This window comes from Triticum aestivum, chromosome 5A, assembly GCF_018294505.1.
Source record: "Triticum aestivum cultivar Chinese Spring chromosome 5A, IWGSC CS RefSeq v2.1, whole genome shotgun sequence".
Classification (NCBI taxonomy): domain Eukaryota; kingdom Viridiplantae; phylum Streptophyta; class Magnoliopsida; order Poales; family Poaceae; genus Triticum; species Triticum aestivum.
The window spans coordinates 624399407-624417310 of record NC_057806.1 but is presented as its reverse complement, the minus strand read 5'-3'; the positions used below and the strand labels follow the sequence as shown (position 1 = coordinate 624417310).

General features: G+C 48.9%; 3 protein-coding genes across 3 annotated transcripts; 1 reads left to right on the top strand and 2 right to left on the bottom strand.

Annotated features, from left to right (window-relative positions):
- The first annotated feature begins 375 nt into the window (after positions 1 to 375).
- Positions 376 to 1817, top strand: LOC123108052 (auxin-responsive protein IAA14). The gene is made up of 3 exons (XM_044529914.1): positions 376 to 648; positions 757 to 1080; positions 1199 to 1817. Exons 1-3 carry the CDS (start codon positions 491 to 493, stop codon positions 1254 to 1256), a joined length of 540 nt encoding a protein of 179 aa, XP_044385849.1. The 5' UTR covers positions 376 to 490; the 3' UTR covers positions 1257 to 1817.
- Positions 1818 to 2845: 1028 nt separating this feature from the next.
- LOC123105423 (rRNA-processing protein efg1) lies at positions 2846 to 7381 on the bottom strand. Its single transcript, XM_044527482.1, has 8 exons — positions 7104 to 7381; positions 5299 to 5428; positions 5079 to 5191; positions 4764 to 4902; positions 4505 to 4613; positions 3874 to 3931; positions 3549 to 3785; positions 2846 to 3115 (listed from the first exon to the last, which is right to left on the bottom strand). Exons 1-8 carry the CDS (start codon positions 7260 to 7262, stop codon positions 3110 to 3112), a joined length of 951 nt encoding a protein of 316 aa, XP_044383417.1. The 5' UTR covers positions 7263 to 7381; the 3' UTR covers positions 2846 to 3109.
- A 4177-nt stretch (positions 7382 to 11558) lies between these two features.
- LOC123105422 (transcription factor UNE12) lies at positions 11559 to 14972 on the bottom strand. The gene is made up of 7 exons (XM_044527480.1): positions 14660 to 14972; positions 14452 to 14547; positions 14234 to 14356; positions 13394 to 13459; positions 12953 to 13018; positions 12793 to 12867; positions 11559 to 12052 (listed from the first exon to the last, which is right to left on the bottom strand). The coding sequence occupies exons 1-7, from the start codon at positions 14846 to 14848 to the stop codon at positions 11822 to 11824; spliced, it is 846 nt and encodes a 281-aa protein (XP_044383415.1). The 5' UTR covers positions 14849 to 14972; the 3' UTR covers positions 11559 to 11821.
- Between the last annotated feature and the right edge of the window lie 2932 nt (positions 14973 to 17904).

Here is a 17904-nt window from a genome sequence, read left to right as displayed (position 1 = left end):
GTGACATGCATGACCGTGGCTCGCCGCGACCGTGAAGACCAGAGTCCATCCAGACTGGCCGAGCCGCGCGCGACACGTACGTACGTGTGGCACGGCCCCGCCAGACCCGCCGCATGTGCCAGACAGGCCGGGGGCCCGCCACCAGGCAGCGCTGGGAATCTGCCCCGACCCGGTCCATTACTCGCGGGCCCGCCTGTCTGCCGGGGCCCAGACACAGCACCTCCCTCGCTGTCCCCCCGGCCCACCCGTCACCGCACCGCGCCATCCCTGTCCTCGCGAGCGTGTGAGAGCAGCTAGCCGAGGAGCACGCAACCACCAGCCAGCCATCACCAACCCGGCCCCGTCCCTCCCGCGCTATATATGCGGGGGCAGCCGCGCAACCCAAGCGAAGCAACGTCCGCACCCCAACCTCAACCGCACGCTACGCTATCCAAGCCTCACGCACTTCTCATTTCCCAGCGACCTTGTTCGCCGGCTCGAACGTCCGTCCATGGAGATCATCGACGCGGAGCTGCGGCTCGGCCCGCCCGGCAGCGGCGACGCGGCGTTCGGCGCGCAGAAGAAGCGCTCGTTGTCGACAGTGGCGGCGGCGGCGGCCACCAGCGAGGCCTCCGGGACCGACGACCACGACGCCGCGCCGGCTTCCAAGTAAGCGCCGGCCACCACAAGGCTACGCCCTGCGTGCTTAGCATATGCATGCGCTAGTTGTGTAGCTGTGGGACAGTAGCTAATGGAATTTTTGGTGTGTGCGCGCAGGGTTCAGGTGGTTGGGTGGCCGCCGGTGGGGGCGTACCGGAAGAGCACGTTCCAGTCGGCGTCGGCGGCGAAGGAGAGTAAAGTCGCCGGCGAGGCCGGGAAGAGAGGGGGGCTGTACGTGAAGGTGAGCATGGACGGGGCGCCCTACCTGCGCAAGGTGGACCTGCGGACGTACGGGGGGTACGGGGAGCTGCGGGCCGCGCTGGACGCCCGATTCGGCTGCTTCTCCTCCTGCTCCGGCTCCTCGCCGGACAACGGCCAGTTCGCCATGGCCTATGAGGACAAGGACGGCGACCTCATGCTCGCCGGCGACGTCCCGTGGGAGTAAGCACACAAACCTCCATCTCATACCAGTTCACATCTTTGGTGTGGATTTACGTACGTACACTAGAAACTAGAAAGTGAGCCTAACTAACGAGTGGTTGTTCGTTTGGTTTTGCAGCATGTTCATCTCCTCCTGCAAGAGGCTGAGGATAATGAGAAGCTCGGAAGCACGATGATGGCGACGAAAAGGACACGATCGAACACGCACACACACACACATACATGAAGCGATCTGGAGACGATGGAAACCGGCCGTGGCACATGATGAGGAGACGGGCACACGCGCGCATGGGCCAGATGCATGATCAGGCCATGGGTGAGCGGCGACGGAGGCCGGCCGTGAGCCGGGCTACGCGGGCACGCGCGCGTCTGGCATGCACGTACGCACGCTCTGTGAAGCACTCCATCCATCCGCTCGGTACGAACGCGAGGCTGGGTCCAGGACTCACAGGGCGCGCGCTCCGGCGGGTCAGGCCGGCCGGCCGGATCGGCGTGCAGCACTAGCAGTAGCGGCAGCAGTACTGTTTTGTTGTACTAGTAGGTAGTACATGCATCTACTGATGTACAGTCAGAGGTTCAGGTTCAGCCAGCCATGTAGTAAGAAAGAACTGGAACTTGTGTGTAGATAAGTTCTCTGCTTAGTTTGTAGTTAATCTAATCTTTTGTACCGCCGAGGAACTGGGACACGGATCATAAAATGAGAGGGAGATTAAGCTCCAAATATGGTCGTTTTTTCATCCCTCACAGATGAGCACATTTGCTTTGTGTCTGCTGATGAATGATGATGGCACAAGTCATGTCGAACTGGTGGTGGTGGTGGCGCGTGAACTGTCGATCCCATCGCAGGATACGTCCGATCAAGAAGCGATGTTTCATCATATTCCTTCCCCCTGTGGCGGTGGCGCCATTGCCAGGCACTCCCCTCGCTTTTCCCTTCTCCTTCCATACGACTGTACCACTTCTCCCTTCTCTTTTCCTGTGGATACATTCCTTCCAAGGACAGTACACACAAACCAGATCAATCCGAATGAAAACAAACCTAAACATCGATACCAGCACCAGCATCCGATGACGATTTCTGCCAAAGACTCACATTCGACTTATTCTCTTTTGTTTTGCAAACGGATAACGCGCACAAATCCCGGAGTCACTGCTCCGTGCAGCGGCGCGAACGTAGAGGAATCACTGCATACGAATGTAGAGGAGTCACAGCAAGTCTGCAACGTACGTCACACACAGCATAACCGGGACCTCCACCCCCATGGCTGCACGAGCAACCAAAAATCCTGGCCAAAACGCAGGCGCGGGATAAGGAAGCGTAGCTGCCGATGTACTGCTCCAGTAAGTAACATTGTACTCCTACGCTACGGTACTATACACGTGCCCGGTAAAAAAACAAAAACAAGGGCGATTTGATTGCAAGAGGGTAAGGTTGAACGTTCTTCTTATAGGCGATGGCTAGCTACGGACAAGGGGCACTAGACCCACCATGAACCATGCCATATTGCCATGCATGATGATGGTGGTGATACAGATGCGGACCAGACAGTGGGGAGACAACAGTGCAGCGGCATCACGCGTTACCAGGTCATGGGATCCCAGCAGCGGTGGGCAGGCCCACAACCCACAGGCCACAGCCTAGCAGACCATACTCGGCAAGGAGACGGTGAGACCGTGTAGCATGGCTTTCAGGCAGGAGCACAGCGTGTGTGCGCCCGAATGGAGCTGGCACCAAGTTGTAAAGAGTTGAACACATAGTCAGGGATAAGAACGAGCAATGTCGGTCGGTGTTTTACGACGGTTAGTTCTTCTGTTTCTGAAAGACAAATGGACGGGAGCAACAGGAGGGTTCATTTTACATCAGAGAGAGCGAGCGTACAAAATCAACTGCTTGCTCAGGCACACTTGCTGGCTGGGTTTCTTTCTCCATTTTCGAATCGACGAGCCATGAATGAAGCCGCGCTTTGGGATGGAACACATCTTGGTTTCTGCTCTTCTAGAGGATCGGAATATTCATTCATTCATTCATTCATGCCTGTTGAGATGGACAAGAAGCAGCAAGCATCATCAGACTTTTGTATAATATTGAGTACAGGGCTACAAGGTGACATGGTATCGGTGATGTTGTACGCAGGCAGACAAATGGTACAAAGGTAACCAACTAAGATATTATTCCCAATGATATAGCTTCCCCACTTGTGTAAAAAGTCCAAGCATAGCCAACTTACAGTTATACGCATACATACATACATGCTACACACCCAGACACCATGTGGAAAGATTTCTCTTCATTTGTCGGATTTTATTATTCTAACTGTTCTTACAGAGATCTACTTACGATAAATAACCACACTACAACTGCGTCTGACTAGAAACCCGAGAGTTTCAAACCATCAGAGTTATTTTCAGTCATATATAGATATCATGACAAAATGTACGAAGGCTAAAGCATGTACGCAAAGTTATACCTGCTTCTTCTTCTTCGGTCTCCTTTTGCGGCGTGGCTTATGAGCATCAGAATTTGAACTCAGAGTGCTGTTGTGATCTCCAGAAAGATTTGATGCTCTTCTATTTTTGAACGAGTTACCGCTTGTGCTGGTCGAAGCATTGCCAGAGCTGGACACCGCACGTTTATCCGCAGATCTAGCTCTATTAGGTGGTAATGAGCGAGGTGGTGGCATAAGCACTCGAGCATCTCTCTGCCGCTGCATTGCACAGTAGTGGGCTTAAATATAAGGAAGCAAAATTGTGACAGCTGATTGGAAACACTGGAGACACAGTGCAGAAAACAACCTGGTTCTTTTCATCACTCGACATACCAGACGCTGCCCTACCTGAAGCACCAGGTTCTCTGCAAAAAAATAAGCATTAGGATATCTTTCCTTACCATGCAACATTTATGCAGTGATGAAGTCACTGAACATACGATGTTAAAGCAAAACAGATACAAGGTTACGATCCAGCCTGAGAAAATCTGTGGGGAATAATTTATTAGAAAATATGATGTTTTCCCACCACGAAATGAAATGATTCAAACTGCATGAGCATCAACCAACTATTAAAATGATTATAGACCCTGTTTTTCAGGAACCAACCTTGTCCCTTGACTTCAAAACTAAGCTGAAGATGACATTTGCCACGGGAAAATCATCCGGTCACAAAAAATGCTATCTTGCAGACCCAGATAGGATATTTTGCAGCAGTAAAAGCAACATTGCATGGATCACTTACATATCATGATTATTCACAGATAGTTTTTGGATAACCCAATTTCATTAACACACTCAAACTCTATGCAATAATATAAGCCGAACTAAACATTAATTGATCACCCCGTGTAATGTTCTCAGAGTAACAAATTTACGCATGATATACCACTGGGAACCTAATAGCAAGTACAATGCCCAAGAGTTGTGAATCATACTTTGTACTTTTATCGGTAAGCTCATCATCTGCCTCTTCATCACTTGAACTTCCAGACATAAAGAAGTCATCTTCACTCACATCCAAGGTGTCATCGTCACTGGCTGTCTCTGTCGGGTGATGCAAAACAAAATTTAGTGATTTAGACAGTAGATATCTAGCCAACATGTGGCACATATTTCAATGTAAAGATGAAGGTTGAAGATGCAATCATAATCTAGAAAATCAATAATTGAAAGCTAATCAAGAGGAACATGCACCTTCTAAGTCCTTTCCATTTGCTGCAGCAGCGATGAGATTCTCCTTGATCTGTTTACGCCATGTATTCCTTTTCTCCACAATATCTGGGGTATTACCCCCGGTGAATAAAGGGAAATATTTTTCTTCCTTTGGGAAAAACTGCACCACCAAAGATAAATAACCTTTAGATGAAAATTAAAGCAGGCTCAATGATTCTAGAACAAGTACCAGCCATGATGGAGACCGAGGATACTCCTTGGTCCTAAAGAAATATACTAAATCCCATGCCAAAAAAATGGTTCAGAAAGCAAGAGAAAGAACATCAGTGAGCTTACTCTAACATATTCAAGATCTTCTCGCAATGTTGCCAGCTTGTTGCTGGCCTCATCAGCATTTATCCGTTGCTGTTTGTCAAGACGCCTTATCATCCTCTCAATCTTTCGCCTCTCTGTGAAGTTAGAATACCCACATCAAGAAAATGATAAGTTCATACAGGCAGACACAGTCACAAAGGACACTAGAAACGAATACGAACAGAGATAAGAGACCACCGACCAAAAAACTTTATCTTTCTATCCCTCAACTGTATTGTTCGTTGCATGGCCTCTTGAGTCTGATTCTCTTGCCGTTTCTTTAGTTCTTCCAATTTCTTCTCTTGAGCCACCCTCATGTCATTAGGAAGGTCCTGTAGATAAAATATGAAACATCTCAATACAGGGCTCAAATGTATGAAGGGCTAAGGCTAAGATGTGTTCTGCAAAATGGCACCAGATACATATGAAGAGGCCCCAAGTCTGCCAGAACTTGTCATTTTGGAAAAGCTTTGAGCATGTATTCTTTAATTTGGATTAGTGTGAATCAAAACATATGTATGTACATTAGACATCGTGCATGCCAGGTCTGGAAACATGGATATGGCCCAAAACCAGTGTATCAGGCCCAGATACTCGGATACATTCAGATATGCACAAATATGTATCTCATACGTGTCAAAGGAATTTCTATTTTTCCAAAAAAAAAAAACTGGGATACCTTTCCAGAATACGTAAAAACCCTACACTCCATCCATATACAGAACACCCCGCTGGCCCCCATGCCCACCAGAGAGCCGCCGCACTGGCCCTACCTGATCACCGCCACACCAGCAAGGATGAAGAAGGCCAGCCTCCGGTGCTCCCTCCCCGCATCTGAGAACCATCACTGATTCCACCATTTTGAGCTCCGGCACCCCTAATCCCTCCCCCTTGACCTAAGCGCCTCCAGCCCTCCACGCGAGGAAGGAGGCCAGCCTCCAGTGCTCCCTCTCCGCCCATCTGTCGCTGCACTGGAGAAAAAAGAGCTAGCCACTGCGCCACCCAACGGGTTTGAGCGCCGCCTTTTTCTCCTTCATTTACTCCCAGGCTCCGACCAGATAGACAACATTTTTCTTGGCCATGGTCAGTTGAGACTTGACCCTTTCAGTTCTTTGCCTGCTGAAGTTGGTCTTCTCATTGTCTAATGTTGTATATGCCTCGCGCTGTTTTAGGATGTGCCGGAAAATATATATATGTAACAGGCCTTTGTGGAATCACGTGGACGTCTTAGAAGGAGGTGCAGGAGGTGGAGGAATTGCACGATTCAGATGCAAGTATTGTACTCAGGAATACAAAGGAAGCTACAACAGAGTCAAAGTGCATTTGCTTGATTTCCAATAAGGGGGGCAGATCATGCCCAAACGTGACAGGGCATACTCTTTGGCGGCTTCAGATTGAAGTTGCAGTGGCAGAAGAAAACTAAGATCATATTTACACTGCATTTTCATGTTTCTATCACCTTATTAGTATTCCTAAACTGTCCTGTTTTATCTGCACTTCTGAATAAATAAACTGCTAAGCTTGTTATTCAGAAAATTAGGGCGACCTGCTAAGCTAGGATAAATAAACCGCTCATCATTGATCTAGAGTCCAAGACTGTACTCCCAAATAGAGAACAGCAATCACATGTTATTCCTGAAAATTTTCAGATGTATCTAGCTAAGGCTTCCTACACAGCATCAGATAATACGGTTTTGAAGCAACATTGGACATATACCAGTACCAAAGCAAGCATCATCAAGCCAGCTACAGCACTAACCCTCTTGAAAGTTGAAACCCTTAGAGCTGGCACTAAACACAGCCAACCGCAAGCAAAATGAGGCACCAGAGAACCATCAATGACTGCAATCCCTACACTAGCAACTGGCAATCGACACTAATCGAGCCATATTTTTAATCAACGAAGCCCAAGCAAGCACTGCTGGACTCATAACAAGCATCACCAGTCCACAAGACGCGGCTGCTGGAAGGTAGCCAGCCACAGGCGGGCGGGGAGAGCCCCAGTACCTTGCGGAGGAGGCGCTCGGTGGAGCGGATCTGGTTCTTGAGCGTAGCGGTCTTGAAGGTGGCGGCGCGCTTCCGCTTCCGGTCGGGGGCGGGGGCAGACGCCGAAGGCTTGGGGCGGCGTGCGGCCGGGGCGCGGCGGGGCTGGCCGCCGTGCGCCATGGCCGGAACCCTAGGGCGGAAGAGGAGGAAGGGGTCGTCGCTTGTGCGTGGCGTGCGGGGTGACGTCTGAATGGCCCTGGGGTTCCTCGGTTGGGTTGGGCCGGCTCGGTCTTAACTCTCGAGCGTTTTGCCCGCCCATGTACAGTACAATGCTCGGCCTGCCATGCGCAGATGCGCTTCAGCGTTGCCGTCACCGGCCGGGCTGTCAGTGACCCACAACTGTTCTTATTTTGTTCGTGTGGTGACCTAGAACTGTTGGTAGTACTCAAATGGTGACACGTCAGCTGCCTGAAATCTTTTCCTTATCTGGTGATCTTTGTCAACAAAGAGCTTGTGCTTGGCAGAGTACCATGGGGCTCTTCGGATAGGAGCCCTCGTCTGCCCAGCCAAAATATTAACGTTGACTTGAGACTTTACGTCTTTTCTCGATGGATTTCAAAGTTTTGGCATGTCAACTTATTTCAGTTTTTCCCCTCTATTTTTCGTCAATTCACTAGAGAGACGAGGTGGCCGAATTGCCCGTCAATATTTTTTGGTGCGCCCATGATTTGGCAGCTTGGGTAAGAACCAAACAACCCCATGTGTTACATATTTTGAGACTTGGTTAGGTGTGGGAATGGTTGTCTGGGAGATACAATGTTTGTAGGTAATGCTTCATCAACTTGGCAGGTGATCACCTACGGTCTAGAGGTCTTGAAGAATGGGCTGATTTCGAGGGTCGGCAATGGTCGGAGCATTCATATTTGGAGCGATCCATGATTGCCGAGTCCCCCGTCATACAAACCCATGTCACCCCAAGGAAGATACAGGATGTGTCGGGTCTCTGAATTGCTCACAGGCCGAGGCACTTGGAATCAAGATCTAATTCATCAACACTTCCTCACTAGCCGAGTCCCTCGTCGTCCTCTCCACATCCTCCTCATCAATGTTAACCCGGGTACAGAAAGAGTATGTGACCTTACTATTCCATTGGAGTGAAGGTATCTTCTTTTTACGGAAGTCTCTCCCATATGGTAACCTTCCCCTTCGATTGTTTTGGCGAATCGTCATGTCAAGGTTAGTGCTCAGTGTCCAACTTGTGAATGTGGGGTTGAGGATACTAAACATTACCATCTTCCCATGTCCGAGGGGGGAGGAAGTTTTGGAAATGTGATCGGATGAGATCATCCATACATGTTTACATTACCATTTTCCTATGTCCGAGGGAAAAGGAAGTTTTAGAAATGTGAGCGGATGAGGTCATCGATACATAAACAGTGTGTTACAGTGGATAGAGCGGTGCAAGCCTGTCTTAGACTCTGGAGCCCCATATTCATTGCCTAAGGGCCTGTTCTGATCTCCTCCAGCTTCTATCTTCTCAAAATCCTCGAGTGAAGCAGTACCGAACGGTTTAGCTCATAGAAGCTGGAAACGAGAAGCCGAGGGATCCCATAGTGCAAAAATGAGAAGCAACGAAAGCCCAGCTCCACCGAAAGGAAAAGCGAGAGTTGGATGATATTACCGACGATCTGCCACCGCTAAAGAAAACGATTTGCTGGTTCCTCGTAAGAAAAACGATTTGGTACACAATCTCTCTTCTCTCCCTCGAAATGGGCTGCATCCAGCGGCCCAACGCACTCCTAACAGGCCACTGCCCTCCAGCTGGGCTGCAGCTCCGCGAGAAGCTGTCGCTGGCTCCCGAACGTTCCTGGGTTCGCTACTTGGAGTGAGAAGCGAGGAGGAGAAGTTGATTCCCCGGAGTTCTGTGAAGCTGGGTCATTGCCGAACACGCCCTAAGTGTCTCTTGTTTTCGGACATGTTGGGTTGCGGCAAATGGTGGCAGTCGCGACATGGTACATGTAGTGGGATAGAAGGCAGAACGTACGTGGCGAGACGGTGCAAGTTCCAACGTGTTTGCAACAGCGATTATTACCCTTACCATCAATTTCTGGAAAACTGAATCCAAAGAAGGATGGATTAAGCACATGTTTTTTCTAACGGAGGCCGAATGCTTTGCGCGGCGCAACAGGAGCGGATCCTAAGGGGTTGAAACGAGGTTTCATTTTAGGCCTCTTTTGGTTCATAGGATAAGATTATCATAGGAATAGGAATCTTGTAGGAAATGAGATGACATGTATCTCAAATCATATGAGTAGGAATAGAAAACAAGATGTCATTTGGTTGACACCAAAGGAATTTTTCCATTGAGTCTAGGCTCTTTTTTATTTTCCTATAAAATGTGAAGGATAGGAACCAATCCTACGTAGGAATAGGAATCCATTCCTATGAACCAAAGGGCTCTAACGGAAAAAATCCTATAAGAATCCTATCCTCTAGAATTCTTATGAAATTCCTCCAAACCAAAGGAGGCCTTATCATGACGTCATATTAAGAACATCACTATAACTTGGTCTCCAATACCATGATGGATGAAGCGATTGTGCTCGAGTCAAGCATGATCTGAAACATTTTGTACCAGGTTGGGGTTGCCGACGACGTACTCCACGTGGTAAAGCATGGCCTGAACCCGGCGTCGGCGTCCATGGTGGGGTGCACTCGTATTGCGCCGAACCGAGATGATTGTTATCATGAAGGTGGGCACAGGAATAACCGGCATGGCGGCAGCAGTGGATGTTATCACATAGCCCATGAGATTATGAAGATATAGCTCGATCATTGTCCTCGTGAAGCCAGTGCTGTTGCTCACGAGTTAGGATAGCTGGTTCGTAGGTCTCCTCCGTGTGTTGGGAAAAGAAAAGAACAGAAAACAGGGATTACTGGCAGGAACTGGGCTAGCAAGCAGTTCAGGTTCAGCACCCAAATCACTTTAGCCTCTTTTTTTTTGGAGATACGATTGTCAGGTTGCGAAGAAAGTGCTTTAAACGCCAACAGGAACCAGATCTGAAAAGAGAAATGAAGAAAAAAAAAACTCCTATGTTATATACTTATGCTAAGGCAAGAACAACATTGAGCATCTGGTGCCGCGAAATGATATATAGCATATCTTACGACGAAGTAAGACAAAGCACGCGTCATGCCGAATATGAGACTGACTACCTGAAACACGAACAACATCTAGACTTGATGACCAGATGAATATATTGTATAGCCAGCAACTGTGTCGATGTTAACTCAACAGAAGTTCCATTCTTTCTTCAGTATACGACTGCAGAAAGACATGAACACAATATGGGTTCAGGAAGAGTCGGGACAAAGGACTGCGGTATATCATCACAGAGACAGTGTGATCAGGCCAATTGGACCACCAAAAGAACAAGGCAGAGAAGCTGTTTTCTGCAAGCAAATGGCAGCAGAACATACACCACTCCCACAGCTGTATGGAGGTAACAAACTAACAATCTTTGTTGAAACCGGTAATTTCAGCCAGGTAAAAGTAGAAGCCCCAGTCCCTCTTTAGCAGAATGGGTTAGTCCCAGCTAAGCTGTTGCGCCGAACAATCAAACTTTTTGGAAAACAAAGATCCTGGGTAAATTCCCTCGACGGGAAACCCGACAACCAGGTCTCTCTAAAAGATCTTTGCTACCAGCATGAAAAAGGCAAACCCGACTTCTCTCCAGCAAAGTGAGAAAGAAGCTTGGCAAGGTATTGATAAAGTCTGTGTATGGTCATCTCACAACCTATGAACTAGTAACAGCACACGAGCACGTATCAAGTCAGTGAGCTATTTACAGTGACATGCAATGATGCAAACAAACAAGTCACACAAAAATCATTCGATCGTCCAGGCTGTAGATTCCCACAACCAGTCCACAATGTCAAGAAAACCTTGCGGTTACGGCAGTGAACAGTACAGCACAGCTGTTGCCCACGCATCAGTCGGCAAAGGAGATCTGGGGAAGTAGGCCATTACAGAAAAATAGATGATGGCTTTTATGGACTGATCATTAATAGAAGAGAAAACTTTATATGGAAGTTCTTATCTATAGCATGACTCGGTCGACGGAGATAGAAAAATGGTAGTGCATACAGATATCAGACCCACTAACGCACGCTCAGCCTCAGTTGACCAGAGCCTACGTCTCCACTTTGGAGAAATGGTGATGAGAAGGAACATCACCATCGGACACCGCCTCCCGTTTCATCTCGTGTTCAAATTTTGTCAACCGTTTTGCGCGGGCTGCAGACACACGCATACATCAATCAATCCCTTTTTGATTAGCCCAAACACCCACTACCGGAAAAGCAGCCCCCACCACAAAGTGTATGGCTGGTGCACTACAGACCCGAAAAGAAACAAAATGAGAGCAGGCCAAGACTCTTTTGTAGCTCTCCCCATCACTCACACTCATAGGGATATTGAAAGATGTAGGAGCATGATCAGGTTATTGCTTACCATATCCTTGAAAATTAAAAGCACCTTTGAACAAAAGATGGAAAAGGGGTAGTAGGTGACATCATATACCGTCGATACAACTTCGAGTGGAGAGGATCTTTTAGGTCTTTTCCTGCCTCCTTGTAGTTAGTGGATCAGAACCAGCAGTTTTTATCTTAACACTTTGATAACAGGTTCATGCATGCCTACTAGCAGCCGCGGGGATGTTGCAGCTGCTGTTACTATACTAGGCAGTGTTGTTGGGTTCAGGCTTCACTGGCTGGCCGTCCTGTGAATGTTGTGTGTCATAGATAGCCATGGCAAGAGAGACTGGCATCATGCAGAGAGCCTTGGATTGGAGAAATTGCATTGCGGCACCGATGTCCTCGTCCATCAGCTTCGCAACCTGTTTTTCCGTGCCATCCGTTGACCACTTTTCCCATACCTGCTGTTTGCTCCCACCATCGCTTGCTTCCCCCTAACGAAATTAAAGCACGATAAAAGTTCAACAACCGAAAGATATGGCAATTTAGAGATGGAAAGGGACTCCCAGACAGATTTATTCTTCAAGTCAAGGCACAATTGATCAAGAAAGAATGATGCACACTATGTTATAACTATCATGGAGCAAATTCTGGGATGTGTCAGGTTCTCTAACGGGCCTCTGATAGCAATAAGTATAGATGATTTTTAACAAGAAGGACGAACAGAGTGTGACATAAAAAAAGTCGATAATGGAAATAAGGTGCTGAATGGATTCTGCCTTCAGCACCACTGCCCAGAAAGAAGAAAGCAAGAAGATTAAAATAAAAAAGATGTTGATAGCCAATTTCTAAAGGAGTAAAGGAAGGGGAATGGTTATTGCAGGGGAAACCTAAACTGTATATTGTACTTTTTATAGCAATGCTCAGTATAATAAACCAAGACAACAATGTACTTTGATTGGTATATTCATGGCACCACAGGTGATGCTTTCTCAATCGGCAGTATGGCCAGCAACTTCCACCATGGAAAAGAAAGAAAGGAAAAGAGAAGTAGGTGGAAGAAGCCAAGGAAAAACATTTCAAGAATTACATGCAACATATGGAACCAAATAAAAGATCAATCAGTACTACGGTTTTACTATAAGCCTACCTTACTTGAAATGCAGTAAAAATAGAAGAAGGTAATAGCGCACAATGCTATATTTAGTCAATAGTCAGTTTTTGGCAAGTTTACCTTAACTGAAAGTGGAATGTCAGAAACCAGCTGTGCAACAGCACCAGCACCACCCAATCTGCTCATGCTTAACACCTAACATCAGGGCATCAAGGTTCAATCAAACTAAAAACCACAATGGTTGTTGACAGTTCATATCCAATAGCATAGTGAACCTTACCTTTACTTGAAGCCTAAGGAACTTCACATAATCCAGGATCTCATCTAGCATAACTGCCCTATCTGTCTGCATGTAGTTCAAAAGGAGACTCAGAATTTCTTCTAGTTGTCATATTTGGATGTTACATATTAAATACTCTGTATGTGGCGATTGGGCATGTATTGTTCTTCAAAAAAAATTATATGATTACCAGGGAACTCACTAGATTATCTCAAAAGGAAGGCATATACAAAGCTTACGGAGCGTGATAGAAAATAATATCTTTTTGGAGCTGAAAAGTTATTGGTCAAAATAAAGAAGCACAAAGATAATATAATATTTTCAGCACATCATGATCCCAGACCACTTGCTGAAATTCTGTGAAGCTCAATGGCAGGCATGTGAACTACAGAAGTCTTCACCCATATGATAACATCTACAAGTATAACTAAGAATGATTACCTTGTTCGTATTGGGGACCAATTCCTGTAGGGCCCTCATCCTTTCCGCTATCCTCTCTCTTCTTAGCTGCATTGGAACAAGTATGGTTCAGAATACTCCTGAATAAACACCTACCAGAATCGTAAAACAGGCTTAAAAAAATACAGAGTGGGAGAATACAGCCCGACGTACAAACACAGTCATGCAACTGCTAGAGATATGGCACATAATTAAGTTTAAAGGAGGCAGCCAACCTTAAAAACTACTCCCTCCGTTCCTAAATATTTGTCTTTTTAGAGATTTCAAATGGACACCACATACGGATGTATATAGACATATTTTAGAGCATAGATTCACTCATTTGGCTTCGTATGTAGTCACTTGTTGAAATCTCTAGAAAGACAAATATTTAGGAACGGAGGGAGTAGATAGTGCTGCATAATTGTATAACATTCACTGAGTAGCAGGATTGCAAGATGACATATGAGTAGTCAAAGGTAGCATGCAGACATCTAGCGTAGTACAACCACATGGCAATACGTGACTTAGCGAGCCTTAGAGAAAACGCCAAATGCGTCCGCCGAATGACTGCCCATCATTTGGCTAACGCCAAACCATTTTTAAAACCCGTGATGACTTGTGCAGCAAGTGAATTGATGCAATTGAATACAGGAACCTTGTCGCTTCGGTGTCAAGTTAGAGGTGATTGCTTGGTCGCAGACTGACACTGTGCAAGCATGACCCCAGGGCCCAGGCCTTTGATTTGGTAACAGCATGGATGCACAGTAACGAGTAATGGCCTAGGCTAGGCAGAGTGCGTAACTTCAAAGGTTTGGTAACAGAAGGAATGAATTCCATTACCCTCTCTGCGATGCTGTGGGGATCGGTCGCCTGCCCGCGACGCGCCCGCACCTTCGGCCTCGGCGCCGGCGGCTGCGGCCCGCCGGCCGGCCCGCCCTGCTTCGGCTGCTGCGCGTGGAACATCTGAAACCCACGACAGGCCACCGGATGTGACGCAGTCAGCACAAATTCTGAAAATTCGAAGCTGAAACACGCACAATTTGTATGCAGAGGCGCACCTGTGGGGGAGGGTGGCTGGGGCGGAGGTGCGGCGGCTGCAGGCCACCGCCGAACACCGGCGGGAAGAGGCCGGGGAGCTGCACGCCGTCCCGCTCCTGCAGAGGCAGGCGATAAGATAAGCCACGGCACGCGCGTTTCTGTTGAGCGCAAAAGGCAGAGGGAAAAGGGGGGGGGGGGGGGGGGGGGGAAGCGGAGGGGGGCGCTCACCGCGGCGTGGCCGGGGTCGTCGCCGATGCCGCCCCTGCTGCCGCAGGCGTCCGAGGCGGCGTCGAGGCTGAGGGCGAGGGAGAAGGGCTGGTCGCCGGAGGGGCGGCCGGCGGCGGAGAGGGAGTTGGTGAGGGAGAAGAACTGGTCGAGGAAGTCGTCCTCCGCGCCCTGCGGCGGCTGGCCCGCCATGCCCGGCCGCCGGCGGGTGGGCCAAGCCGGTGCTCCCTCGCCGTCGGCTGCCGGTTCGGGGGCCGTGCGCTCGTCTCCTCGGCGAGCGTGAGCCTGTGAAGTGGTGGGGATCGACGAGTGTCCGCTCGCCTCCCTTTATTCACTCGGCCGAGTCCTCCTAGGCTCTCGTAGAGCAGGCTAGGCTATGGGCCTCGTGGGCCGACAGGTTGTGATTCGATATTCTGGGCCCAAAGTGGAAGCCCGCAGAGGGAGGGGTAAGGCCTCCCCGCAGATCACGTACGTAGCGGGCGGAGAGAGCCCGGCCTGCTCTGGAGGGGCGCTCCTTTTCTCAAGCCTCCATTTTTTCTTCTTCTCTCAGACCATATACTACCATGCAAACAATGCAAGGTGTTTAGACTTTGGAAAATATATAGGAGCGGTGGCCGTGATTTGTCGAGACGAGCAGGCGCATTATCTTGGATCTTCTTCGATCGCCCTGCAAGGGATTTGTGATGTTCCATCCCTTGAAGCTTTGGCATGTAGAGAGGCGATGGCTTTGGCAAATGACTTGATGCTTACAAAGATTCTTATATCTTCAGACTGCAAAACTGTGGCGAATGACATTTGCAGCGACACCGGCGGTAAACATGGTGCCATCATTAAGGAAATCAAGGAGCGTGCAGGAGAGTTTGAAGTTTGTAACTTCATTTTTGAGAGTAGAAAGTAGGAATTTTGAAGCAGACATTTTAGCTAAGTTTTCCCATTCTTTGCCGTTGGGTAGACATGTTTGGCTGCTGCAGTCACATGATATTGTAAACATTCCTTTGGTCCTCGGTAATCAATAAATCAACGCATGTTCCCCTAAAAGGAATGCAAGGTGTTTAGATGTACTGAAAAATGCAATATGTTTAGGGAAGTGCTTGTACAAGAAAAAGTGATTTTTTAAAAAGCACATGTGTTTATTTTTATAGCAAAGGCCTGGTCAGCAATCTTCAATCTTCGAATCACTAAAAAAAGATGCCTAAATAAACGCATGTACTATGCAAATAAGCAACAATGCTTTAGAAAAAAACAATTCATTTTCACAAGCACCACTCTAAACGTCTTGCGTTTTACATGGCCTCATGCTCTCTTTTTATCACCTTCATCGTTTTGAGTTTCTTAGCTTCAAATACTTCCATTTATAATTTTGAGGTTTGAATTTATTTTTTGGCCGGAAAGAGCGTGGGGAGAAAATAGATGAGCCTTAGAAGGAGTGTGTGGCTATGGTAGGAGGAAGAGGCGGCGGTGAGGCCTCGCCGAGGCCGCAACAACGGTGAGGAGGACGATGTGCAAGGAGGTGGCTGCGTGGAACCCTAACGCAGCGAGTCACCCACGCGGTGATGATACCAATAAAATTAGAATCATGGAGAATCACGGGCGTTTTACAGGGCTTCCTTCTAACAAATATCTTTGCCCCCCTGAATTTCAAGGGGTGCGGGCCCTTCCTCCCCTAATCCGCAATTCTATTGGTCCACCTCAACTAGTCCGTGAACTCCATATTAAATCACCCCGTTGATGTAGCATTACTCGTGATGATACGGGTCATGCGAAGTTTCTTTAACTTTAACTACTTCATCAATTTTATAATTTTAAGGGTTCATTTGTTCTTCGGTCGGAAGGAGGGCAGAAAATAGATTGAGAAGTTTACCACAATTGTGACTTACATAAAGTTAAAACCAACATGACAATTTAAATGGACAAATATGGGCCCTTTGCTGGTTAGTAAAGTCTAAGTTTGATATCATAAGTTGACGAAATCTCCTAATCTCGTGGAGTTGAACTAATATTCTAAGTAATCTCGTACTCGCACATGTTGCTCGAGTTCCGCTTGCAGTAGACCGCGAATAGCTCCACCTCGCTGGCCTTGAGATCGAGCTTGTGCAACATGCGAAGGTAGAAGTGGAAGAGCAGGCTGCCGCTCGCCTCCGAGAAGCACTCCAGCGCCAGCTTGTCTCCCTCCTCCCGCCATGGCGCCGGGCATCCGCGATCCACCATGATCCTCCACATGTCGAAGAACTTGTGCCGCGTCCACCTCGCTGGCTTCACCTGGTCGTCCTCCAGTGTCCACAGAGATATTGTGAAATTTTTCACCACGGCCAGGGTCAGCCGCCGCTTCCCGTTCACCATCGTCGACGCTAGGAGGAGGTCGTCGGCGTTGAACCCGCGCGCCTTGTCATGTTCTGGTCTCTGTAGAACTTTGTCCGGGAGCTTGATCGGCGCCGGCTGCCGCCGCCCGTCGAGGGGGAGCGCGAGGACGTGGTAGCCGAGGCACTCGGACTCGGACTTGCAGAGCCAGTACGCGACGCCGTCGAGGACAAGCGGCGCCGGTCGGAGGAACCTGCTCGGAGCGCCCAAGGGCAGGTGCGCGTAGGTCGCCACGACGGCGCCCCACGCACCCTTGGACGGCTCCGCCGATGATGACGTGAAGGTCTGAACCTGAAGCATCCCGGCGTCGGCCAACTCGAGGTTCACGACGTGCAAGCGGAAGTCGCCGCCGCCGTCGGGGAGGAGCACGAAAGATTCGTCCCAGGTGGACGAGCGCGGCAGGGATACGTGCTGCCCGGTGACGGGGTTGCACACGACAAGATCGGAAGGCTGCGGTGGGGAGAGGCCGAGCGGCGATGGGCGGCGGAGGGCGATGAGGCCGCCGCGCGGCGCCACGGGCTCGTAGCCCTTAAGCTGACTTTCGCGGTCTTCGAGGAACTTGTGTGCGGCTTGGACAGCAGGGCGGGCGCCGGCGTCGACCCTCCGTGCCTTGAGGAGCTCCGCGCCGCCGCTGGAGAAGCCATAGAGGACGCCGAGGAGGTGCTCGGGGGAGACCGCCACCATCATTGCCGCTTCGCCGGCGATGTTCTTGTTCACACGCACTAGCACACGTTACACGTACCTACAGCAAGCCTCCCTGGATCAAAGCTCACGTCGATCTCAACGCGTGAACTAATTGCCGCCGGCGCTACTCTTATATAGTACATGGATCACAGGGGAGGGTAAACCGAATCGGCTCCCGATCACTTTTTTCTTCTGCGAATCGAGTC

What these genes read in the sequence shown, in the direction of transcription:
- LOC123108052 (XM_044529914.1), top strand. Translation starts at nt 491, where the DNA reads ATGGAGATCATCGACGCGGAGCTGCGGCTCGGCCCGCCCGGCAGCGGC. An exon ending in GACGCCGCGCCGGCTTCCAA is followed by an intron (nt 649 to 756) that starts GTAAGCGCCGGC and finishes GTGTGCGCGCAG; the next exon opens with GGTTCAGGTGGTTGGGTGGC. An exon ending in GCCGGCGACGTCCCGTGGGA is followed by an intron (nt 1,081 to 1,198) that starts GTAAGCACACAA and finishes TTGGTTTTGCAG; the next exon opens with CATGTTCATCTCCTCCTGCA.
- LOC123105422 (XM_044527480.1), bottom strand. Translation starts at nt 14,848, where the DNA reads ATGGCGGGCCAGCCGCCGCAGGGCGCGGAGGACGACTTCCTCGACCAG. An exon ending in TCCTTAGGCTTCAAGTAAAG is followed by an intron (nt 12,868 to 12,952) that starts GTAAGGTTCACT and finishes CCCTGATGTTAG; the next exon opens with GTGTTAAGCATGAGCAGATT. An exon ending in ACATTCCACTTTCAGTTAAG is followed by an intron (nt 12,053 to 12,792) that starts GTAAACTTGCCA and finishes TAATTTCGTTAG; the next exon opens with GGGGAAGCAAGCGATGGTGG.
- LOC123105423 (XM_044527482.1), bottom strand. Translation starts at nt 7,262, where the DNA reads ATGGCGCACGGCGGCCAGCCCCGCCGCGCCCCGGCCGCACGCCGCCCC. An exon ending in TAGAAAGATAAAGTTTTTTG is followed by an intron (nt 5,192 to 5,298) that starts GTCGGTGGTCTC and finishes CTAACTTCACAG; the next exon opens with AGAGGCGAAAGATTGAGAGG. An exon ending in AAGATCTTGAATATGTTAGA is followed by an intron (nt 4,903 to 5,078) that starts GTAAGCTCACTG and finishes TTGGTGGTGCAG; the next exon opens with TTTTTCCCAAAGGAAGAAAA.